General features: G+C 33.4%; 1 protein-coding gene across 1 annotated transcript; it reads right to left on the bottom strand.

Moving 5' to 3' along the window:
• Positions 1-1,165: 1,165 nt before the first annotated feature.
• On the bottom strand, positions 1,166-26,647 carry LOC140052553 (HEAT repeat-containing protein 1-like). Its single transcript, XM_072098161.1, has 42 exons — positions 26,634-26,647; positions 25,898-26,054; positions 25,528-25,744; positions 24,994-25,135; positions 24,243-24,344; positions 23,614-23,880; positions 22,975-23,060; positions 22,233-22,472; positions 21,805-21,909; positions 20,741-20,858; positions 20,525-20,626; positions 20,017-20,112; positions 19,372-19,460; positions 19,010-19,266; positions 18,822-18,943; positions 18,014-18,205; positions 17,342-17,564; positions 17,061-17,215; positions 16,624-16,798; positions 16,150-16,334; positions 15,750-15,914; positions 15,418-15,651; positions 14,855-14,986; positions 14,666-14,757; positions 14,201-14,353; positions 13,490-13,733; positions 13,141-13,269; positions 12,334-12,582; positions 11,867-11,987; positions 11,322-11,550; positions 10,714-10,837; positions 10,023-10,166; positions 9,000-9,215; positions 8,436-8,563; positions 7,129-7,228; positions 6,653-6,805; positions 5,893-6,027; positions 5,157-5,430; positions 4,076-4,215; positions 3,668-3,826; positions 2,824-2,932; positions 1,166-2,531 (listed from the first exon to the last, which is right to left on the bottom strand). Exons 2-42 carry the CDS (start codon positions 26,040-26,042, stop codon positions 2,443-2,445), a joined length of 6,537 nt encoding a protein of 2,178 aa, XP_071954262.1. The 5' UTR covers positions 26,043-26,054; positions 26,634-26,647; the 3' UTR covers positions 1,166-2,442.
• Positions 26,648-26,932: the final 285 nt, after the last annotated feature.

The following is a 26,932-nucleotide window of genomic DNA, read 5'->3' on the forward strand; positions in this document are numbered from 1 at the left end:
ACCACGGTCCCAATTCTGGACCACTTTTTAGTATAATTTTCAGACCTGTTAGTGTTAAAAGTAACAAGTAAACTGAAATTGCATTTTCTCTTTCTCTACTACTTAAGAGGCAAGAGTTATAATTTATGATTTGTAATTTTAAACCATAATTTGATTTAATTTACACATTTTTTTCAAATTCAACCGTTTGTTTTTGGCGTTACACCAAATTCGCATACACATGCTTGTAGTAGAATAAATCACACATAGCATTAAGACACACACAGTTTTTTAGGTAAAAACATTTTTTTTCGATCCAATTTTTCGTGAAATTGGATAACTATTAGGTGACTTTAAAATGGAATACTTATTCAACAAATTTGTTTAGGAATTATTTTTTCAGGGGGAGAATACATTCTTAAATATTTAAAGACTTGCTTGAAAAGTAGGCCTATTCATCGTACGTACGTATGTGAATAATGAATACCATTTCAATCAGACGTACCTGATGTGACGTGTAGGCCTACATACCTGTATATATGCAGTTGTATAATTTATATTGATTTACATACAATGGCATAGGCCTAAAATAAATAATTAATTATAATAAATGTATGTATAAAAACCTTTTTAAAAATCCTTATTGAAACCAATGTATAGGATGCAATTCGAGGGAACAGCTTGATAACACAAGTAAAGTTTCTTTTTAGTCCAAAATGAATCAACCATAAATGTACAATACATGCTAGTTTGTAGCTTTAACCAAACTTTACATAGAATAACCATTTAACCAGAACACCATTCAATTGTGACAAATGAAGTTAGGCCTACTGTCATTTTTGAGTGATTCATACTATTCAATTCATCTGCTACAAGGACATTTACGCATACATTTACATTGTTTTCAATGCTGATAGATCACGCATTTTAGACGATTTGGAATAATCAACCGTAAAAAGATAACATTTTGACGCACATGGCGTGTCATACCTCAAAGCTGTAACCAGGAAAATCAAACTCTCGCTGGTGGTGGCCGTTTAAAAGCAATAGTAAAAGTTAGTACTAACTTGTAGAAATTAAGTCTAGGTGCAATAAGGCAAAAACAGAAACATGTCCAGTTTACGTTTATCCCGACCAGTCTAAGGCTCTGTACTGTCTACACTATCAAACTTTATGTGACAAAAAAATGTGATGTGCCCATATATGGACACGATGATGTCATATTACTTCCATATTTAGGCGCATCACACTTGTCAAACTAGATATGATAGTGTAGACTAGCTTTATAATATATTATATTCAATAGTTTAGTTGTTGTAAGTCTTTATTTAGCTTTTCATTCCAGCCAATATTAAGTATGTCACAGTACTGTTTTAAATTATCATTGAATACATGGTGACTTACTTATCATAGTAATAATAATAATAATAATAAGATTTATACAGCGCACATATCACTAAAGTGCTCAAGGCGCAAAATCGATATCGCATGGTAGGATTTAGTTCTGGTTCAAGCCTCATCATCGATCCATTCATCCGTAATTTGATCCAAATGAAACCGATCATGCGCACCAGTGGCCGTATTCACCATTCACGTAAGGGAAATACCCTTAATATTCAAAAACTTGTTAAAGATGTATTGTCCCCCAAAAACATGAAAACTTAACAAATCAGAATTTGAATAGATTATTGTGTAGTTAAAAAAAGTTAATCACTTGGTAGAAAATAAAAAGTTTTCACTTATAAAATGACAAAATAAATGGTTAAATTAAATCAAAAACTCATTGGCTGGCAGCCAATTTGCTTTAAATTACAGTTTTTAGGTAAAAACATTTTTTTACCTTTTTTTTTCTACGAAAGTGATTAACTTTTTTTACAGCCAATATCAAGTATGTCACAGTACTGTTTTAAATTATCATTGAAAAAATGTACGAATAAGTTCTAAATAGTCAATGACCAAGGCCACATTATTCTAAGTTGAATTGAATATTTTTTTTATTCCAAAAGATTATAGAGAGCGATCCCTTAACAAGAAACAATTTGTTAAAGACTAGGGACCACTGACTGACTCTTTTTGCTCTTTAAAGTCTACACTATCAAACTAATTTGACAAATAAAGTGTGATGTGCCCAAATATGGTAGTGATATGACATCATCATGTCCATTTTTTTGTCACATAAAGTTTGACAGTATAGATAGAGCTTTTGCTTATCCAACTGGTCTGTTTTGAGGACAACTAATTCCACGGACTCCTCGCTGTTTTTTACAAGCAGTTTGTGACTCTTGTAAGTGACCCGTCGAAAAAATAATTCTACCTCACCAACAATACATCCTATTTTGTAACTTTCATTATCACATGGTTTCTTATTTTGTTTTAAAATGCTCATACAACCCTATCTTGTAAAGTTAGTTTTTTTTCCTGTTTTATCAACAATACCAGGATGATATACAGAAATAATCTTGGTTAAAAATATTTTTGAAGTGGTTCCCCTAGTGTGTTCTCAAGTTCTCCAATCACCTTCTGACATTGAATTTCAACATCAGTTGATTCATCTAAAAAAGAAAATTAAATAAGTCAGAAATTTCAATGTAGTTTTGATCCAGATATTAGAAATGATTGGTAAAAGAACATCACCGCCGAGCTAAGAACAACCCTGTGTCATACCCGGATAAAAAGGGGTAATATAGAACAAATTCACAATTGAAAAACTGCAACCACAGTACATTATAGTCAAGTTGTGTCATGTTTACAGTGGAACACCCTAATTCATGGCAAGCAACCAAGGACAAATAAAAAAAAATATTTATGTTTATGAATTTATTGGAAATAGTTTAAGGGTCTTACCTTCTAAAAGTTCTGAGAGGAATGGCAACGTCTCTGGTAGGAGTGTAAGGAACTCCTCACCCAGTTGCCTGTGAATTTCTTCGAGCATCACCAGTGCCGCAAAACGAACCTTAAACAAGAAATAATAGAAATAGAGAAAACAGAGTGAATAAATATTACTCTATTGGTTATATTGTTAAAACAATTTGCAAATTGAAAATGTATTATTGCATGCAGGAATTCAGTCTTTATAACTACAGTATTATATTGTTTGAGAGTTTGCATGGCGAAATCAAATGTTGATATGAATTGTGTGGTACACCACATTATTAGTTCTGAAGTTCTGTTGCGTTTCTCGACGTTTCAATCAATATGCTTTGATTGTCCTTAGGACTAATATATGTGGTGTACCGCAAAATATATATCAATTACAGTATTATTAGTTATTTTCAGTTACATTCGACAGCGGAGAAAACTGCCACTAACGCAATGGATTAAAAATATATAAAACAATATAAACTATATTTAAAATACAAAAACTTTAAACAATATCACAGATATTATTACAAAAACTTTGATAACACTCAAGAAAGGGGTCAATGGATTTATTTTTTTCAAACATATCCAGTTCATTTATTTGGAAGCTTTCAATTGTGTAATCGGTCGTAGTCTGGGCCTAAAAAAAGGTGTTGAGGAATATAGAAAGCAATTCCTAACGCTCCTGCATACACACAAAGAATTAACATGATGTAAAGTAACTAGGTCGTCAGCAATTAAAAGTTCTCTATTATTAAACTAATATTAGAGGTCAGAGGTTGTGCATTATAAGAGAAAGTGGTTTAGTCGAATCTTGTAATGTGTATACCTTTGGGTCTGAATTACGTGTTTTGAGGAGCAGTTGGTAGTTGAGTGGTTGCCAACATCCGGTGTCCTGAGCCGAGGCCATCATCTGTGCCACACATGGGGTCAACTGTGTTGTAATCATTGTTTTATATTCTTCATCACCTAAAGTAGTGTTCTCAACCTACGAAAAAGAAATCATTCAATCTAACATTCGTTTTCTAAAAAATATTGATATAGAATAGATATTAAATATCAATTTGTTATATATATATATATATATATATAAATCAAGGTCATGCATCTGAAAAGAGGAGGGAGTGGGAGGGGGGTTTGAGGTCTGGAGTTTAAAAACCTGCTTAAACAATTATTCTACATATACTAATATATATTTTTTAACTAATATTATTAGTCAAAAAGTTACTAAACTAACCTGGTCCAACAATGGCATCATAAGAACATCAAATCTTTCTTTGGTAACAAAACCTTCTTTGTCGTACAGAAACACTTTATGTAAAGTTGAGAGGACAGATTGTAACAGTAAATTACACTTAGCATCATCAAACAACTCATCTGAAATAAATACAAACGAAATATTGAATATGGTTGATTAGGAGTGCACTTGAATTATTTGAAATAATTATTCAAATAATGAATGTTTCAGTTGAATGGAAAATATTCTAATCCTTCAACTCATGAAAATTATCTCTACATTCAACAAAATGCAAAACATTCATTATTTGTTTTTCACTAGGAGAATTTGTTTGGGCATATCATGCATATTCATGTTTCCTCTTTCTAAATCCAAATGTTATAAAACTACACAAACAGAATATGTCACATCAACACTGTCAAATTAAAATTATTTGAAAGTCTAAAGAGTACAAAGTTTCAAATCAATCATTATGATATCTTTTTGTAATTATGCATTTCAGTGATTAAACATTGTAAATTGTAAATAATGCAACAGCCACAGCTGAGACCTTACATTACTACAATCGACTCCAGATATAGTATAGTCTCCAGATGACCTTGGGCTATATTTTTAACCATGGGTTATATTTTTAACCATGCCCAGTAAATATTTGTTTTATATACCGTACCACCCAATTTGGCTGGGTAGGTAGGATAGGCTGAAGCAAACGCATACATGGACTTGGTTGGAGTAGGCCTAGTTAGTGCCACAGTTTAACAAACAAAAATGGCCTGCATTTGATAATTCATCACTTTCAGATATGCAATCAATATTCCCAAATCATACTTTTTTGTTTCTTCATATTTTAACTGGCCGCTCATACACAAGTTAATCATCAAAGGCTTGGCGAGGGCTAGCTACGGAATCGTTATGCATGTGGATCCGATTGTATGAAGAAGAAGATAGAGGAAACAGACATGCACATTTTAGCCGGTCTATAGTTCGAGGGCATGGCAATAAGACCGGCGAATTGAAAGGTGCCAGTACATAAAACACATGATACATAATATGTGCAACTCAATCTTTTACATCAACTCACTAGACTTATTCTTGTTACAGCTGTCGAGCAGTTCAGCACAATTTTTGATCATGTGACCAGCAAACAATGTGAAAATGCTTTTCATTTTCTCTGCAAACATATCAGTCATCTGATAAAATGTAAGAAGTCGTTCTTTTTGTTCCGACTCTCGTGTAGCCCAATTGTAAAGCTTCAAGAACATTGGTCTAAAGGAGACCTCAGATAGCCTCATCACCAGACTTTGCAAAGCATTTAGAATTTCATCTTCCACTTCTTTAGATTTCGTGAGATCATCCTATATAACAAACAATACAAAATTATCATTAACATCACATGGACCTATAAACCTCTAGCCGATTTTCCACTAGGCGAATTTGTTCACGCGATTCAACACAAATGCGCATTCATGTTTCCATCTTACAAATCCCTCTCTGCAACAAATTCTAGTTCCTTGAGTTTTTCGATTCAGCGAAATTAATAGTTCGAATTGTTTCTAGTTTTTGTGAAGTGAAAAAAAGCTCAAGAAATAAGCTATGATGCGTTCACAGACACGCGATGAACATGAAAACCGTAACCATTTACTCTTGTACGATTTTTGTCTCTGTCAAACGTTGAACAAAAATTTGCCTGGTGGAAAATCGGCTTCATAATTGAGATGTCCTATATCCGGTCGTATCAAAAGCTAGCTATAGTAAGATGTACAACCAAATCACAATTTTATAAAAATGGATTTTGCACTAAAAAATTAAATAAATACCTTTGAATGTGTAGCCCTGAAGTCCAATGCATTCGTGAAGAGGTTTTGAAGTGTTGTCATCTGTGCCCTAAGACTGTCTTTATCCATTGTAGTGATGTGTTCCTTCAAGATGCCCATCAGTGATCCAATTCCAGTCTGAATATAAGTTTTTATTTAATTTATTAAATTGTTTGAATATATTTAATATTTTTAATAATTCATTTTTAACAATTAAATAATAACTGTTAAATTGAATGTCATTTTTATCTTCCTTTAATTCTAATTCTTTTTTTTTTATGAATTTTTCTGAATGATTAATTTTGTTCATAGAATTGACATTAAATTGAATAATTAACAGCTTTTCAAATTGAATTAAATAAACAGAATTCAACAAGACCATGTAACACAAATAAAAATTCCAAAAATTATGAAACATAGAGGAAACTATAGATCAATAATTATTAGAATGTATGATCAATAACAGTTTTTTGCCCGCACCTCAGCTTTAAAGATAATGTTTGTGAGGTGGTTTCCCGAATGATCGTAAAATCAAAACGGTACTGGGTATGACCAACTAGCGTTATTGTCACCGGCTAGTCATCCATTCATAGAAGTACTAATGTAGTAGCCTACCTGTACGGTGACCATAGAATGTGACCCGAGGCATGACTAACTACGACTTTTAGATGATAGAAAGTTGAGAAAAAATGTTACGAGTAGTTGTACGACCTTGTCAATGCACCTTTAAAGATAATGTTTGTGAAATGTATAAGTTTCATACCTGAGAAGTGGTTACTAAGATTTCATAAACTTGCGTGATAACAGGAAGTAAAACACGAGGAGCTAAGGATACTGCTAGTTGGTGACCTATGGCCTTTACTCTCACATTTAGTTGACTCTTGGGATCTTCAGAGTTAACAGAAAATTTGCATACCTACAAAAGGAAACAATTCAAAGCATTTTTTAAATTCATATACTATAAAACCTTATAATTATTCATTTATATTGTGCATTGTATTAAAACACATATTTAAGCAAGTAGAACTAATAGACAATCCTAAATTATATTTGCGAGTGGAAAATGTTTCAATATAACCCCTATTAAAGGGACATCTTCTAACCCACCCTAAAGCATATATAAATATTTAGCCCGGCAGTTTGTTTCACGGGAAAATGTCCCCTCAATAGGAATGTCCCCTCAAAGGATGGGTTCTACTTTAGACATACCAACAGCTGTATATAAAGCATATTTCTTACCTGCCGAGTGATTTGTAGAAGATATGGATTCAGAAAATGAGGCAGGGTTTCCATTACACGATATACTGCCATCAATATACTGATTAAATGAAGATCAGAGCTGAAAAAAGTAATTGAAAAACAACTACACATAGACACAATTATTATAAATATACATTTAGAAGAAGTTCTTTCATAAAAAAAAAGCCCTCAACATCATGCGAATATACAAATATATATATATTTTTTAAAAGGCAGCGCTAACATATAAATATTAATAGTCAAAAGGGGAGCGTGCGCTCTAATACCATCAGCGTAATTTGTAACCAGGTTTGATCTCCCGATTTATTACACGCTTTCATCAATGCATACGCGAACCCTGAGAAATACCGGGAGAAAGTATTGTCATTGCATTGTTGGGGGTACTATTTAATTATTTTACCCCTTTCACACCAAAAGCAAAACTCCGGAGACACTCCGGAGACACCCCGGAGTTGACGTCCCGCTGTTTGGTGTGAAAGGTAAAATCAAGCAACTCCGGAGTTTAAAACTGCGGGGTTGAACAGCTGAACATTCTCCGGAGAGCGAACTGCGGGGACACCCCGGTGTTTTGGTGTGAAAGGTACCAACATCAAACTCCGGAGTGTTTCGGGTCAAAAGGTCATCCTCACACGATCACTCATTGCTTTAGTTTTATTTCAAAATACTTTAAATATTTGTACAAAATATATAGCGGGTTTAAAAAATAATTAGTAGTATCAATAAAACATTATATTACTTCTGAGACTTTTGAAAGTAATTATTAAATTAAAAATATTGTTAATTAAAATTATTCTAATGATCGTCGCTATGTAAACAAACAAAATAGACTTCAACATTTACAATTTTATTTTATAAACCCCGGTGTTGCTAGGTTGGTGTGAAAGGGGTATCTCCGGAGTTTCTCGACGTTTCGAATGGTCATAAACCCCGGGGTGTCTCCGGAGACACTCCGGGGTCATAAACCCCGGGGTGTCTCCGGAGACACTCCGGAGTTTTGGTGTGAAAGGGGTATTAGTGTACTGTGATTGGTTAGTTAAATTCCAGGGCAACACATATGCGCAGTACAAACTCGGGACATCTCGGAAGAAAAGAGAAGGCCTCTCGGCGGTGTGTTTTTCTCCTGAGATTTCACTCATCTCAGGAGAAAAACACACCGAAGAAATTTTCTTTCTATGCAGAAAATTTGTCTTCACACTATGCAAACCTGTTTACAAGTTGGATCCGTCCCTGGTCATCTTATAAGGTACACAAATTTCAAGTGATACGCATGGCCCATTGTATCTTACCTTACAGGTGTCTGCTTGAACTCCAGAAGTTTCAAGAGTGATGGCATAAATCGAGGAATACTAGGAATTGTGTGAGCTTTCATAGAGCGAACCACTTCACCAAGAAGAAGACAAGCACTAGAGACAACCTAATAATAAGTGGGTAAAGAACAGATATGTATGATTTATTTTACTATTAAAATATTTAAGGAATCAAAGAAAAATCTGAAAAAGCTCACTCACGGGCACGTGGTCAAGCGGTTAAGACAGTGAAACTGTGATTATGTAGCCATAACATCGGCAAGGATTTGAGACTAAATCGTTCCTTTGTTCTGGTTGTAGAAAGGATAAGGACTAATAAACCGTACGTCCAGTGTACACACCTAGTTCATGTGCATCTTATGAGTTATCCCGATGTGCTAGTACACACACAGCCCCTGATCAAAACTGGGCCCCCTGGGAGACCAGTCTTTGACTAAAGAAGTCACCCAGTATAAATAATAATAATTTCTAATTGACTGGATGAAAAGGTCTAATATTATTTAATGGTATGTAATTAAAGAATAAAAACAATTAAAATGTTACTTGTTGATTTGTGTTGTTTATCAATATCTCTATAGCTACATCTATCACAGGTCTAAACTGCTCAGGATGACCTGCACGAGCCAACTTGCAGATGATTTTTAAACTATAGAGGGCAGTCTGTTGGTTGATGAAACTCTCCTCGTGTTCAACCGATGCATCAGGTACTGATTTTGCGATCAACACAAGCTGATCAAGAAGCGTTAGCACTAGTAATACCTGGATAATTTAAAATTAAACGGTTTTATACTTTTGTCCTTTGTTTTTATTTACCTCCGCCAAGGAGGTATATGTAATCGATCGCGTGTGTTTGTTTGTCTGTCTGTTTGTTTGTTAGCAGGATTACTCAAAAAGTAATTACAAGGTCTTTACCAAAATGAATGTACAGATAGATATGTGGTCAAGGACCATTCCATTAAATTTTGGGACCATTTCGGACCATGGTCCCAATTCTGGACCACTTTTTAGTATACTTTTCAGACCTGCTAGTGTTAAAAGATAGGACAAAATTTTTCAAAAGCCGGCGAGCAGTCTTAAAGTAACAAGTAAACTGTAATTGCATATTCTCGAAAACTACTTGTCCAAAAAACTTCATTTTTGTACAAGAGGCAAGAGTTATAATTTCTGATTTGTAATTTTAAAACATAATTTGATTTAATGTGCACGTTTTTTGATGCGAGTAGTTTAAAAAACCTATTTCTTTTCAAATTAACTCGTTTGATTTTCGCGTTCCTGTTCTATTGTTAGTCAACTGAAGCTATTGTTAATTGTTGAAAGGCTTGTTACATAAAACCATTACACCAAACTCGCATACACATGCTTGTATTTAAATTAGCCTAAATCAGAAACAGCATTAAGACACACACAAATATATATATATATTTTTTTTTTACCGGAGAAATCTTATGTAGGAGAATTTTACAGTAGGCGGAGGTATGCACTCTCAGAGTGGCTTTCTAGTTCTATTGTGTAAATAAGTTCATAATAGTTAATTGTTTATCGAATTTCAGAATGATGTATAGTTACCTGACTGTCGTCCATTGAGCCCATATGTTGCAAGATTTTATTATTGAGCAGTTGAAGAGCCTTTCTTCTAACTGATGGAGTTGGACTGTTGAGAAGTCCCAACACAACACGAACAAACAGATCCATGGATAATAGAGAATTCACCTTATAAGGAATACATTAATTTAATCAGACAATAATGTAATAATTGTTGCTTTTTTTAGATATTAAACAATAAAAAATCCCCAAAAAATAAACCAAAAAGTTGAATAGAAAAAAAACGTAAATAATGTATAGTCCATTTTTCACCTCTGCTCTGGACGTCAAACAAGGGACGATGAATAGCTCACTCATTAAAAATATGCAATTGTAAATTGAGGGATGTAACTAAATAATGTTTTGACTACACAGCGGACAGGGCAGGTGTAATAGGTTCTTAAATAGTGAATGAACACCCCAATAATTAATGGACTCTACCAAATTATGTTTGAACAGATCTAGCAAGGAACGTCTCTACACTACCATGGAGTTTACTCCATGACACTACACACACAAGATTGAGGCCATCATGTATTTTTTTACTACAGTTTGTATTTATTATTAAATGAATTTCATATTTGACAAAAGAGGAATAAAGATATGGAATAACCTCCCTAAATTCAACTAATTTTAAATGCAAATTAAATCACATCACAATAAACCAAAAATATACCTTGTCCATTATACCATATGCCTTGTGGATCATAGCTTTCCAGAATTTGACAGTAGGCTTTCCAGCATCAGCTTCCATACTTCGAGCGGACATAGTGATTAAATGGAGAGTTCTGTCTATCAAGCTGAAATCATATTAGAATAAAATTTAAATTGGTAATCGAAAAATACATTATGACTGTTTCAAAGTATGTAGTGTAATTTAAAATAGAATTCAATACTCATTCATATTATCCCTTTATCAGGTTTAATCTGTGAAAAAATTTAAAAGAAGCTAATTTCACTTGATTCTGGTAGGTATGGGCATGAACGCTTCCCTGGTATGGGTGTCAAAATTTACTTAAAAAAAGTGAGCTCATGTGAGGGTGGGAGACGGTCATTTTCAAGGGGGAGGGGTTTGAGGTCAGTGACCTCAAACGTCATCGTGTTTGGTCTCAAATGAAAGGAAATTTCATTAAATCTACAACTGAGATTGTTTAGGATAGACACAATAAAGTACAATATAAACAATATATAATTTATTACACCTCTTCCAAATTAAATAAAAAAACAGGGCAGCACACATTATAATCAAAATAGTATATAAAACCGAAATATGAACAAACTTACGATTGATAAAGAGGGTTCAACGCTTCAACGTCGTACTGTGACATGTCCGCAACTTGACCTAAGAACTCATCAGAACCCAAATGAATAATGATGAAGCCTACAGTGTTGAATTTGAATTGCCGTAGCTGTTTCGCAGAGTGATTTGCAACACTAAATAGTTCATTATCCGCATTGCCTTGCGCTTTTTGCCCCTTCAATGTTCTCTTGGTTCTTTTTGGCGTGGCTGGTTCTACAAAAAATATATAATATAATCAATTACTACAAAATCTGCGATTAAAACTGGTTACACCATCACTATTTTAGAAGATAGTAATATGAAGATCGCTGTACTCTATTGTTTATTCTACAAAGAGAGCTAGAAGGTAGTGGAGCTGTAGCTTGGTGGTTAACCTGCTTGCCTTCCAATCCCAATGTCCAGAGTTCAATCCTGACTTAGTGACAGGTTTGTAACTCACGACTCTTTCAACTCCACTCCCTAAGCCTCAAATGAGACTTAATTAAGTTACTCACTGTTGCATGCGTATGAAATAAAACAAAGAAGTTACCAGTAGGTTTATCTTGCGGTAGTGTAAGCAAATACTTAACAAGAGTTGTGAGTGTGACCAGTTGACTGCTTGTTGAACATTGGTGACAGAGCGACAATGGTAACTTATAAACATGCGAAAACTGAAATAAAAAATTCATTACAAAAATTAATGAACACAGGTATAGATAGCAACATTGTTATTAGGCCTACTAATATTAATGTATTCTTCCATAATTAAATAAAAACACCTATCTTTAAGACCCAACAATTGTCCTTTTTAAAAAAAAATATATATTTTTTTCAAATAAAGTAGAGGACAAATCTGAGACACAAAAAAAAAGTGTGATGTGTCCAAATATGGTAGTGATGTGCCCAAATATGGTAGTGATGTGCCCAAATATGGTAGTTATATGACATCATCATGTTCATATATGGCCATTTTTGTAACATAATAATTGATAGTGTAGACAGGGCTTAACTAATTACCTTATGATCATCTTCCTCCTTTGCGTCACCACCAAGGCTAGAATTCTCCACTTGGTTTGTCAACAAAAGAACTACAAGCATCCAGAGGTAACGTTCGTGTCCTAATGTTGTGATCAGTTCAGTGAACAACATCATTTGTCTATGCTCTGGCACATGAGGCAATGCATCGACAAACACACGCAACACCATAGCAACATTGCTATCGCTTTCTGATGTCAGAGCACCCTCTGATGTTTTACTATCGTTTGCCTGAATAGAATAAAAGTAAGATTTTTAACAATTTACAGGCTAAAGGTCCATTTACACTAGGACGATAACGATCGACGATAAATAGACAAACTATGCATTTTTTATACATAAAACAATAGAAATACAAACACTATTCATTCTAGAACTATAAAATAACTATCTGTGCTTCCTTTGATGAAAATTATATTTTCACACATCCAATCAAATGACGTCATGATTTGAAAGAGCAAAAATATCGTACAAATACAACGATTTTATTGTTTTTATTTATCATGACGTCATTTGATTGGAATTTTAAAAATATTATTTTTATCAAAGACAGCATAAACGATTATCCTATAGTTCTAGAACGAAAACATTTCTAATTTCTTTTGTTTTATGTAAAACAAATGCATGCTTATATATTTATCGTCGATCGTTAACAAGCTACATCAGTTGATTTGTTGTTGAGTTGGTTACCTAGTAAAAATATAAGTTTATAATTAATGAATATAACATATTACATTTGCATTCAATATAAGATTTTGAAAGACTTTTTTTTCATTTAAATTTTCCTACCTTGACCAAAGTTGGTATAATCGTTTGAATCGTACGCTGAATGACTTGAAAACTATAATTATCATCTTGACGCAGTAAGTGCGCCCCCATAAATGTAAAAATTGACATAATGTTGTGGAGGACACGTTCCTATAAATAAAAATTAATGTTTTCATTAACATAAGATAACTTAAATAACATAGAATAAAACTAACTACAAATAATAAAAGTCATGATTCAATGGTTGGAAATGATCCAAGAACAACAAAATCATGTATGTAGCTCTGTATCATATACTGTGAAATATTTGTTAAATGAAATTTCCATTAACACACAGAATCTCCAATATTAATTATCTGCTTCAACTTACTGAAAATAGTTTGGCCAAAGTTCCTAGGAAAAGAAGTGCATGATTTTGCGTCTGAGGGTTATCAGATGCTCTGACGCACTGTACGACAAGCTCCACATTGATTTGATCTTCACTTATGATGTCAGGAGAGATGCTCTCACCATCATCAGAAAGATGAAGGCAGAGGTTCTGTAGTAATGTCAGAACCAGTTGTTGAAGATACTCCACTGATGAAAGTTCTTCCTTCAAGGCAACATTCAAGCATCTGATGAGAAATAAAACAAAACATATGAAACAAGTCTGAAAATAGGTATTCCTATTTACAAATCTACTTCTTTTAAACATAGCATTCAGTACACTGGTCAAAAACTACCATATCCCATCAAAAGTGCTTTATCAAAGATGACTTTTTCTTTTAAATTGAAATGATACATTTTATCAAGTTATGTGTAATCATCTTTCACTTATTGTAGTTTTTTATTTAGAATTTTCCGTACTTTGAAACTAAAAGTCTTCATTACAGTTTTCGTCCTGTTTCCGGTTTCCATGTTGTCCTCTTTTATGGGCTGCATTACAAAGCTTTGCTTTTTTTTGAAATTTTGCCACTCTTAGTTTAATAAAATTATTTTTAATATATTATAATGAACTTATTATGAAGAGAAATAAATGTTATTTTGATTGATTGATTCTTATTATTAGATATTTACACAATTTGTATAAACATTTACAAACCTCTGAAGCACAGCAAATAACCAAGGCATAAGAAGCTGGGCATCTTCTATATACTTAATCTTACGTTGTTGTATGATTTCAATAATGTATGTTATACGTTGCAGAGTTCCTTTCTCAAGTGTCTGCTGCTCAGTAGCAGAGCTTTGAGTAAGTCTGAATAACAAATAAAACATTTAGACTCTGAATAACAAATAAAATGTTTAGAAAAGTGGCAATGATTTGGTATTTCTAATTGTCTTAACACAGCATAAACTCTGGTTTATAACCAGTGTCTTTGTGGTCCTAAATTACAGTCACTTCAATCAAAGCCTAGACATCAACAATTATCAGGAGAAATAAATGAAAGAGTTTTCACAATTTATTTACATTTTTACCAATCTCAGCTTTTAACCATACTGTAAATTATACAATTCTAGATTATATTACATAGTATTATAAAATATAGTGTTTCCGGTTCAGTGTTACCTTCTGGCTTTACGAGTCTCACGTATTGAACCTTTTGTGGTTGCTTCCAACTTGGTGAATTCATTCTTAAGATGTTTTGAACTCAAGGGAAGCTATATACAAAAGAATATTAATATGTTAACACGTTGGTTAAAAAGCAGACAATTTAATTCTATACAGTATAATTATAATTATTTAATTGATACACACCTTTTTGAGCATCTTCATAAATTTTGACTGTGTTGATGGGTTATCAGACAACATTACAACATCTAGCACTTTAGATAGCATTTGTTCTTGTACTTTCATGCAGCCAATAGTGAGGAAGAATGGCTTAGTTAGCTGAAAGTGAAGAATTAAAATTAGATTATGTAATGGAAATAATGAATGGTTAGAAGATTGTAAGAGTGAACTATGTTCATCATCTTGATCTCTGTAATAAGTAATTGATTCATTGTTGACTAAAGCACTGTCTACACATCAAACAATATGTGAAAAAAATGTGACGTGCTCATATATGGACATGATGATGTCATATCACTACTATAATTGGGCACATCACACTTTTTTTTGTCAAACTAGTTTTATAGTGTAGACAGATCTTAAGAAAACTAGAGAATAATCAAATAGGGAGTATAATTCAATAAACTGTATCAAAGAATTCTTATGTAAATGTTGCTTTAGTAAGTCTGCTCACAATTTACTTTGTGCATTGCTGATGTCAGTGTAATACATTTTAGCCTACAAGCTAAGAAATACAACCTGTATAATACCTGTTTAAGAGCAAGTTCTTGTGGTGTTCCTAAGCCACCAGCTAGAGGAACATCTACACCCAAGGCCTTGATGTAGCTGTCTTGACAGGGCCCAGTCATAAGCTCTGCTGTGTTAGGTGTGAAGTGTTCTAATATCAGGCTTAGGTTATAACTATCTGTTAAACTCAGTGTTTTATTTTCCACTAGCTTAGAAAGGAGGTCCTTAAGCAGAGTATGCAAATGAGTTAGAACGACCTTGAAAAAAAACATAATTTAAATTAATAAAATTTTAACAGAGAATTGTAATTGTGCTATAATTCATGATAAACCCAATGTTTACAAGAACAACATACCTTTTCATCAGTGTTACATAAGGCAATAAGAACAGCATGTTTGAGAGAAGATGGCAGGCTTGCAACAAGACAATGAAGTAGGGCTGAGAAGGCAGCATGCTTGTCAGCTGACCTGTTTCCTTTGGAGGGTGATGTTGACTGCTTACTTATAAACACACTCAATATCTGTAGGTTAGAAATTAGCATTTTATTCTGACTGACAACCTATTACTGTATGTGTATTCCGTATACATTTTTACATTGCATCCCAGAGTGAACAAAGCTGATTTCAGCATAATGGAAATTTAAAATAATGCTAACATTTTGTTAATCTTTCTGTAAAAGTTGCTTTAATTTCAAGATGGAAGCCATTTCTTTTTCTACAGTTCATTTTAAATTACAAAAGCTCTTAACTACATACTTGAGGTAACTGGTTAGCATCTGCAATAATTTCATCTCTTCTCTTATTCAGATGTCTTACAAGGAGGCTGTAGGCAGCAACACAGTCTTTCTCAATCTTCTCCTTCAAGGCATGTAAGAGGGTCACCCCTGCCTTACGTATTGGTTCAACCGGGCTACAGAGAACACCAAGTAAGGCTGGAAAAACTGTAAATATGGATACAATTAGAAAATATACTAAAACAATGGTCGAGTAATATGAGAGAACTGCAGATATTGAAATTTTATTTATTTGGTTGCAATTGTAATTAACTGCTGTGGAGTAGCTAGTGATCTGGAGGTCGTGGGTTTGAATCCGACCCGAGAATTACTTGCAAATTTGTTCGCAAGTATTCTCAAATGTACTTAGTATAAAGTACAAATTACGTCAGAGGGCAGGGCAAAACATTTGACCAAATGTTGTATTCACTCAATTTGGGCCAGCTTCACTACTTACCAACCGAGTCAGGTGCAAGCAGCTTGTGCACTTGTTCATTGGCCAGTGCTCTTATTGTTGATACTGCTACATTCAAACTGTGGATTGTGATCACTCTAGATGATGTAGTGTTGGACTTGTCAAGCCAGATAATAGAAAAGAATTCCCACAAGACTGATGAATTTGAAAGATGTACCTGGTCAGGAAGAAAAACTTTTATTACCTTGATACAATACACTACAAATTACTTGATAATATTGGTTAACCTGCCTCTCTTTTGTGTATTAAGCTCTGTCTACACTATCAAACTAGTTTGACAAAAAAAGTGTGATGTGCCCAAATATGGTAGTGATATACCCAAATATGGTAGTGATATGACATAATCATGTCCATACTGTATATGGGCACACATAATTTTTTTTGTTACATAAAATATGATAGTGTAAACAAAAATGTACCTTGAAAAGCTGTAAAGACAAGTCTTTAAATGATTGGCGGAATTCTGCTGCTCGACTGTCTGACACACCAGACATAAACATTGAAAAGAGTTGCTTTAAAAGACTGGAATAGAGTCTAACATCACCATTCTCAGAGTCTGACCATATGAGGGCAGCTGTGAAGAGAAAAATAATGTACACAACTGTAATTAAAATATTGGCATTAGATACATTGTTTAAACCGAATATGGTAAATTAGAAATTATTATAAATTGTTGGGAAACAAATATCATTTTACTTACGACCTGAAAGTTCTTTTGGCAAATTAATAACTTTAACAATGGTGCTGAGAGACCAGAGAGTAACATCGGCCAGTCCCACATCAATTAAGTGTGATCCAACGACTTTGGTTTTTTTCTTGCTTAAGAGACGAACACTAAGATTAGATATAAAGTTTGTTGGTAGGCATTCATCAGCCCAGTTGGAAGATAGTGCAGTTGGGCCCTCCTCAACAATTGCAGTCAGCTGTGTTGAAAGAAGAAAGCATACAGATGTGACGTGTGGTATGAATGACACATAAAAACGCTTTTAGGGTCTCATTGTGCTGAGCAGCAATCAATGTCAATCATAGTCAAATAAAATGAATTTTATGAATTTCACTCATTACTAATTAATTGTATGGGAATGATATTTAGTTTGTATAACACATCAATTTTATTTCAACCATCTTTATAAGAGGGTAATCTTCCTAGTTTAGCTCACTGATATTAATATATACATGGACTAAAGTATCTCTGCTTATATTCATACAACACCAGGACCTAAACTTCACATATCGCGCAAACTCCCAGCCAATGATTTCTCTTTAGCAGTTTCAGTCTTAGAATAAACTAAATGAGAAACTTTATAGGTACGTAAAGACTGTTTTATATCCCTTATATCTTAATAATATTATACAGTACACCTAATCATACCTTTTTGCCCTTAATGGCAGTAATCTTTAATACTTCTGGTTCTAAAAAGGTGATAAATTCATCACAAATAGCTAGGATATCGGTACCATCCTTTTTCTGATGTATCATGCTGGTTAGAATAGCGGTGATTATGTATTGTATAGCTTGTACGCTTCCCTTCTCTTCGTTAGCGCAACAGTACATAAGTTTTCTCTAAAATACGATAATAAATGATTTATCAGCTTTCTTAATAATAACACATCGTTCCATACAGCACAGTAGAACCCCTATTAAGGGGACACCTTCTAAAGCTCTGTCCACACTATCAAACTTTATTTGACGCAAAAATGTGATGTGCCCATATATGAACATGATGACATTATATCACTACCATATACAGTATGGGCACATCACACTTTTTTGTCAAACTAGTGTAGACAGAGCTTAACCATCCCTTTAATAGGGGGTTTCCCTTAAATAAGTGTTTGCTGAAGTGTTAACAAATATATTTGCCTAAATGGGTGTGTCACAAGGTGTTTTGTATTACAAGATGAAAAAAAAACATCATTTTAGACGGCACCCATACTTGAATATCTATTTTTGTAGCTTTAAAATATTGTACTAATAATTGTTCCAAATATTTTGAATTCTGAACATTGATTTCTACTTATACAATTAATTTTAAATGTAGAATACATTTATATTTCTCAAGACAACTTAAATTTTGGATTATTCCAATATTTTGTATCCATTAGGTATAGAAGTTGCTTGTTGTATTTATAACACGCATAAGAAATACATTCATTAACAATTTTTTTTTCAAACTTACAATTCTCCGATTGTCTTCCATGTTCATAGTAACCATGTTGTGTCCGAGTAGGTTAACAAGAGATTCAGTTATTTGATGAACTTCGTCATCATTACATGGTTTGCCATCACAATCAGCATAAACTAAATATATATACATATTTAACACATGTTTAAATACAGGTTAAGTTCAAATAATTTTGTTAAAACTATGCAATGTATGTACAGTAAATGGAAATAAATCTAAAATACACATACCTGTGGCCAAATTTTTCAATAAATTATGATGTGTTGTCATGGCAGCATTCACAATAACATTAATCAGTTTAAAGCGAACTGGAAAATTCTCAACAGTAGGAAACAGGTACGGCAGGAGGGCTATCATTGTCCGGTCTACAATGTCCGTTTTATTTGACCACAGATTCGAGGTTGTGAGTAAAGTTAGGACTCTATGGCCAACTTTAAACCTATAATTGAAAAATGAAAAAACATAAGTATTATGCTCAAATGAATGACTCAATCTCTAGCCGATTATCAGCAAGTTCAGACAGCCAATTTTTATGACTACATACCAAGTAGGGTCAGTTCGTCCTCGCCATTTTGTTAGAATTGATAGAAGAGCTTCAAACAGTTCTCCAGAAGGAAAACAACAAAGCAGGCTCTGAAAATCAAACATCACACATGTGCTGAATATTTCAAAGGGCATCAATCAGTCAATTTAAATTAATTATTTTTAAATTGCTATTTTTGTTTAGTTTTATTTAGACATAATGTACAATATAATAATAATAAATTTGAACTTTTAAGGACATAATGCATGAAGCCTTTATGCGCTTCACATAAAAAAGAAAGTAATCCATGAAATAAATAAAATAAAAAAAGTGGGCAAGCGAATAAGGTCGTTTATAATAGTCATATTATCAATAATAATAATAATATTAATTAAGGTATTTGTTTTGCGCCAGTATCAACTAACCGAAGCAAAAATCAAAGGCGTTGTATTAGATGTATTAGATGCGTTTTAAGTTCTTTTGTAAAAATAGCAATAGCTGTTGATTTAGTATCAGCTCAGGTTCAAGGCATTCCTCTACCATAAATCTAATGGTAGGTCTCCTCAGATAAGGACTTTAAACTGGAGGTCAATCTAGCTCGTGTGCACTTAACAGTGCAGGGGCTATCCAAGTGTCAAAAGGATGGCTGAAGGCTTTAATACTGACCTCTTCACACCATAACGCTGCTAGTATTACATTAGCGTCATCATCTTGCATTCGAGCTAGAACAGCAGTCACGAAGAACTCATCCAGTTCACCAGCCTACAAGACAAAACACTACATAACATGTGGTCTGTCTAATTTTATACCTTTTATTCTTACAATAGTAACAACTTTATTATTTTTTTCATTGTCTTTATAAAATGTTGATTTCGTAAAACTTGTATTGAGTAAATTCATGAAGAAAACAGTTTTCAAGATAAATAAGTCGAACACACAACAATCTAAACAGTAATTATGTGGATTAGAATACTTTAATTACACAACTTTAGAAACCAAATATTTTTGCCTTTTACTGGACCTATTAAATATGTTCTTTATTTATGTTTTGCTGTACTGTGTGTGATACACATTTAAAATCGGTACTGAAAGTGTTATCACATAAAAGACACAATTAAATAATAAATAAAATATGGTAGTTGTCTACTGTGTAAGAACTGTATCTAGTGCTTACCGCTTTGATGTTTTTCAACAGACGTCTAACTGCGATTTCTCTTGTATGCACCTGAGGGTGATTTAAACTTAGAACCAAACTTGTTTCAGATTCAGGAATTACCTTAAAAAATAAGTAAATGTTTCAAAGTTTACTTCAACATCTGTTTTCCTTCCAATTTCATTTGATCTAAACTAAAGCTATGTCTACACTATCAATCATTCATAGCAAGTATACCTGATGTTTGATTCCCGACAATGAAAGTCCCAAGAAGTCTTGGGCCAGTTCTTTTGACTTCTTTTCTTGTTCTGATGAATGAAACCTTTCCATTACATCATCCATAGCAACAGCATATCTGTCAAGAAAACATAAAAGGTAAAAATGTTGATTCAGTTTGATTTATTGGCCTAAAAAATTTTTTTTTATTAAACTTTGTTTAATGAGGGTGACTCAAAACAGTGGAGGCTGACATGCATGAGGCCCTAACACTAAAAAACAGGAACGATACAAATACGAAAAAACAGGAAAAGGAATAACAAAAAGAGACCAATAAAAATATATATATATCCAATCTGCAGACAGTATTCTTTCGATCTTATTAGATCTCGTCAGTGCAGCTCATGTTTTGAAATGAAATCTACCGCTGTTATGTTGTCCAAGTACAGAATAGTTTTTAAGTTAAGTAAGTTTTTTTTTAGATGATTTTGTGTTAATGTAGTTGCTAAGAAACTATTACTACTAGGCCAAAAAACCTAGTGTTATACACAATTCACTCAAGATTGTAATTTCAAATTCAAAATTCAATGCTCAATAAAAAAACCACTCTAGATTTGATCAAATTGTGGGTTGGTCAGTCTTGGGTAACACAATTCTAGTTTTAGGCATAATAGTAAATAAAGTTCTATATTCAGAGTGTTGATATGTACAGTATATGATATACACTCAACTCTTCTGAGAACAAAATCTACAATTACTGGAAGCTCTCACAAAAATAAGTCCTACGTCCTACATTTAATTGTAAAAAAACAATAGTCAAGATTAGCTTTGTTTTGTTTTAATTTAAAGTGCATATCATGTATTGTTTTTCTTCTTTTTTATCTCAGATATCACCATATTTATTGTTTGTTCCATTATGGAGGTTCAGACTAAAAGTCATCAAATTTATTTGTACAAATGTATAATATAATATGTTGTGTGAAATAAAACTGAAAGTGTATTTGTATTTACATAACAATTGAAAAGTTATAATTAGGAGGTATAGCATATCTGTAATTTCACTGGATATAAATGTCGTAACTTACCTGTTTTCAAGAATATGCATGATCTTTGAAAGCCGCTGTTTTAATGCAATAATCTCAGCATCATCCAATTCCGAGCAGAACTCAATGTAACCATTCAGTAAACCACTAAAAAAATATATATGTGAAAAAAATTAGCATAACTACAAAGTAATCCAAGTTAAAATACACCTTAACAATCATATTAAAAAGTAAAATAGATTGTTTAGAATCACAATTAGACTGTAAAGCTCTGTCTACACTATCAAACTTTATGTGGTGACAAAAAAAAATGTGATGTGCCTATATATGGACACGATGACATCACATCACTACCATACTGTATTTGGATATATCACTACCGTATTTAGGCACATCACACATTTTTTGTCAAACTAGTTTGATAGTGTAGACAGAGCTTTAATAATTAAGCATGTAAGCATATAAATAACCTGGCAATTAATTTGGCGGAGGAAACATTCAAGGAAATATCCTGCATTATCTTCTCCAAGAGGGCAGTATACTTGATAGCCTCCAAGTCATCATTTTCATCAGCATTTTCTGTCTCTTCGATAGCTGCACATATTAATGGACGTAAAAAGAGCGCCATTAGTGGTTCGATATTATGTGCACTAGATAAACGTTGAAGAATCTGTACAAGACCAGGAAACCGACAGAAGTTGTTGAATGCTCTGCAATAACAATAATAATGTCGGGAATAATGTATATAAAAAAAAAATAATCATTAGCATAGCAAGAATTTAATGACGCATTGAAGATGCTTCACTATTCTAAAACTTGAATGAATGTTGTTTAATGTGCAAATTTAGAATTTAAGGCTTGGTTTCCTCCCACTAGGATGCAACTCAAGCATGCAAGCGCAACACAAGCGAGTTGACCAATGACAGGCGGCAGTTGTTCAAAAATATTCCATCATGTGTAATTGTGATCATGAAGTTACTTGCATTGCGTCTTAAGCTCTGTCTACACTATCAAACTAGTTTGACAAAAAAAGTGCCAAAATATGGTAGTGATATGCCCAAATAAGGTACTGATATGACATCAATGTGTCCACATATAGGCACATCACGTTTTTTGTCGCATAAAGTTTGATAGTGTAGACAGAGTTTTAGTGGGAACCAGGTCTAAACAAAGTGTTACTAACTGTATACAAGTAAAATGTGAAGGACTTACTTGTCTGGAAACGCAGTGATATCTTGCGTCTGGCATATGGAGGCTAGACAAGCAATGGCTTCAACACCTAAGCTTGGAACAAGGTGCTGTTGGAAGAAAAGTCATAAAAATAAATGATATTTTTTTGGAAATTGATATCAGTTTGGACTCAAAAAGAACATGCAAAGATGCCAATATCAATTTCCTCCAAATTGTAAAATGTTTGGTGTCATTCCAAACTATTTTTTATGAACGTGTTGATAATTTTTGTAATTCCAGTACTTTTTAATATAGTTTTTAAATAAAAAAGTTCATTAAATCTCATTTGATTCTGTAAGGACATGTAGCGCAGTGTGTTGAACTGATCCCAAGATCGTGCGTTTGAATCCAACGCTTGTTGTATTCTTAGACAAGATACTTTACTTGCATTGGCCTCTCTCCACACAAGTGTACAGATACCTGGTTAAGAAACAACTTTGTGCAGATTACTGGCTTCACTTTATATGTTTCCATAATGTGTTCGATCCAAAACCGGGTAATAATATGTACACCGCTTAGAGGTTTCAAAAAATTAGACGCTTTATCAATCCAGGATATTATACTATTATTACTGTAGGCTAAGCTATATCTTTATGGTCTTTGAACTAAAGATGTACACACCTTACTTAAGCTGTTGATAAGAGGATGCAACAATTCTTCTTTCAATGTTGCCTTAGCTACCAACTGGCACATCACCATGTATGATGCCGCCTTGTAATCCACCATCTTGGATTTCAGGCCTTTTAACAGGTATGGAATAAGTGTGGAGACATGATTCTCAGTGACTATGCGAAGGTTCTCTAAAGCTCCGACAAATGTAGAGGCATAGAATCCAATTACTACTCTCAGTAAATTAGACTTGTTATCTGTAGTAGGAGTAGTATGAGCCTAGAAAAAATATCAATTGTTGTTATAACTTGGAAAAATCAGCAGAAGCCCTGCATATCATTACATTCCTTGTATACACGGAAATAACACATACTCTTGATACTTCTCAGGAGTAAATTGTCTGTAGTGAAGTAAGGTTGAAGTAACTTAATACAAAGTACGTCTTCATGGGTGCTACCCAAGGCTTACACCAAACAAACTGCTACTTCAGAGCTTATTTGCAACTGAACATTCTGTGTAATGCCAAGTAACAGTCAACATTTGTATTGTAGGGGGGCCTCATGAGACAAGCTATTGCTTCTAGTGTGGGCCCCGGTTGTTGTTGTTATAATAACTGAATAAATGTATATGAAGTAACATACCTTAATTGTTTTGAGAAGAATATCACCCACAAACTTTAAAAAGCTAATATTACTGCAGCATTGGTTTAGAAGTACTGTCCTAGACAAAGGGACACCTGCAGTCTATAAAATCAATTAAAAACAGAATATTTATAAATATATAAGAATTAGGTGTTTAATATCATGGGAAATACAGTACTACTACGGTGATGTATGCTATAAGTTATCTTGTTTTGTCATGGCTAAAAAATTGTTTTGTTTTAATTATGTTTCCAACAATCTTTAAGACTTAACGTTAATCCTGAAAAGTCTGAGAATTATTATTATCTACATGTTTAAAAAAAATAGACTAAAGCAGTAATTGCACTGGACTTTTTTTGGTAAGACTTATCATGGAGGTATTATTAACCGAATAGTAAGTTTTACCATAAGAAGTTCTATTCTGTGCAAACAGCCTAGTAACTTGACTCGAGACTAATTGAGCTGCCTGGTAAGATTCAACAATCTTGCTTGCCTAGTAAAACATTAAAGGACTGTTCCACCTAGAGAGTGTAACACTTTCACTCTGCGAAACTTTCTGAGTCACAAACAAGAATATTGAGTCAAAAAGTCACTTTTTTAAACAGGGAAAATAACCACTCACCATTTTTTTTTTTTTTTTTTATTTATTCAATTTCTGCCTTATACATAACAACGAAGACAAAACAATTATAAAAGGAGGCACGGAAAGACCAAACAGGTGCTAAACACCTATGCTAGTTGGTCAACTTACTTGTAGTGGTTGCAGCCAGTGCCAATGACTTGTTGGGTCTGTGATGTCTATCAACTGTAGAATACGTACAAAGATGTTTGTTTCATAGTAAGGCAGGATACACCGCATTAAACCTTCAATGTTGTAATGATACACATGAAATCTGAAATTAAATATCAAAATTGATAAAATAAAAATTGGATTTGTTAATGTCTACCTATCATGCTAGTGAGAACACTAATGTTAACCACAATTGATTTCATTCATTTCTTTATTTTGGATAGTACATCCACATCCAAAAAACAAGAAGAGAAACAATTACACCAGAAAATAAACAATATAAAGCAACTTCCACAAAACCAACCTATAATATCCTAAAAAAAACAATTTGCACCAACGCTGATGTAGGTTGGATTGTGGAAGTACGGTAATTATGGTTTGAATCAGACTAATTGCAACTGTCATGAATTCTGTTCATAAAACTATGTATAGTTCCTCCAATATTCATAGGAAGAGGGAACATTATTCGTTACAAATGTCATACTAAAAACACACCTATGAACAAGCCACTCCAAGGCCTTATGGGCCTGTTTCAATGGCAGATATGGTATCAGTCTTAGCAGGAACTGATTAATCTTTTCATCAAGGCTCTCATTAAACTCCTTCGACTGCACCGATCTCTCAAGAGACTTTGATGCTTCATCAAACAAAGTAGCCTCAAACTCCTCAAAACTGCCATCTAGATTTACTAACTCTTGCAGCCCATTGATACCTGAGGGAAAAAACAATAACTCAATTTTGTAAACGGCACTGCATCAGTGTAGCTCTACATACAAACTTTTCGGGCAGTTTAGTTTATAGCTTAGTATAATAATGGGTAATATTAGGCAGTGTGTGCCGGCTTTAAGACATCAAATGTTATTACCTATGTCATAGAAAGTCTCTCTGTCTAGCCGTGCTGCTTCGTTCGGGTCAAAGAGAAGGGACTTTCGTTGCGGATCCTCTCGTAGCTGTACAGCCTCTGTTTGCGGACGGGCTAGTTGCTTCAACTGAGTGGCTAAAGATGTCATTTTTCTTTTAACCTGAAAAGAAATTTTATTATTGCCATAAAACAAAAAACATGTAATCGAAAAACAAAACCGAGCAAGTACAGTTAGCCAGAAACTTAATCACTATTATTATTAATTAATAATAGGCTATTATTCAATAAAAAATACTTCACATGGCACAATTTGAATTAAATTAAAGTTGTTGCGGACCATGTCACATGCCGTTTAAGCTCTGGCTCAGGACTCCATCTAGGTCTTCTTTCAAGAGAGGGCCATTCTAGCTTTATTATAGTAAAGTACTACAAGTACAAAACTATTCACTGTCTGTGACTAGGATGGATCTAATTACAGTACCCTCCTCCATTGCTGGGGGTATAGGATAGGCCAGTAGTAGCCTAGCTAGTAGCATTGTTGCAGTGTTATCAATAATGCAACTCAACTGCATGCTGCTGTTGTGCTTGTTTTATGTTGATTGCCAATTTACGTGAATACTGAATACAATAAATAAATAGCTTTTTCTGAGTACAAACCAATTGACAACATGTAATTATTATAAATATTATAAATGCTTAGTTTTTATAAATGAACACTACAAATGAAATGCCATCCTACCTTATTAGGGCCTACTTATTATTGCGAGAACCACATGTCACATGTGTGTCGATCAACAACGTGTTTTGGGGGATGCCCTCACGACCAACAATAGTAATGAAAATAACTTTCAAAACATTCTTGTTTCAGCTTTTTCTCTATAGAAAAACACTATCCCAGTAATAATAATAATATAAAAACATTTCTATATTACTAATTTATAAACAATAATTAATAAATGTCTGATGTTTATCTTAAAATAAGTAAATAAATAAAATTATTTTTAAAATGGGAATAAATGAATAGGGGCCTAGGCTAGT

This window comes from Antedon mediterranea, chromosome 6, assembly GCF_964355755.1.
Source record: "Antedon mediterranea chromosome 6, ecAntMedi1.1, whole genome shotgun sequence".
NCBI classification, from domain to species: domain Eukaryota; kingdom Metazoa; phylum Echinodermata; class Crinoidea; order Comatulida; family Antedonidae; genus Antedon; species Antedon mediterranea.

What these genes read in the sequence shown, in the direction of transcription:
- LOC140052553 (XM_072098161.1), bottom strand. Translation starts at nt 26,042, where the DNA reads ATGACATCTTTAGCCACTCAGTTGAAGCAACTAGCCCGTCCGCAAACA. An exon ending in GGACGAACTGACCCTACTTG is followed by an intron (nt 19,267 to 19,371) that starts GTATGTAGTCAT and finishes TTTCAATTATAG; the next exon opens with GTTTAAAGTTGGCCATAGAG. An exon ending in TTATACCAACTTTGGTCAAG is followed by an intron (nt 12,583 to 13,140) that starts GTAGGAAAATTT and finishes TATTCTATTCAG; the next exon opens with GCAAACGATAGTAAAACATC.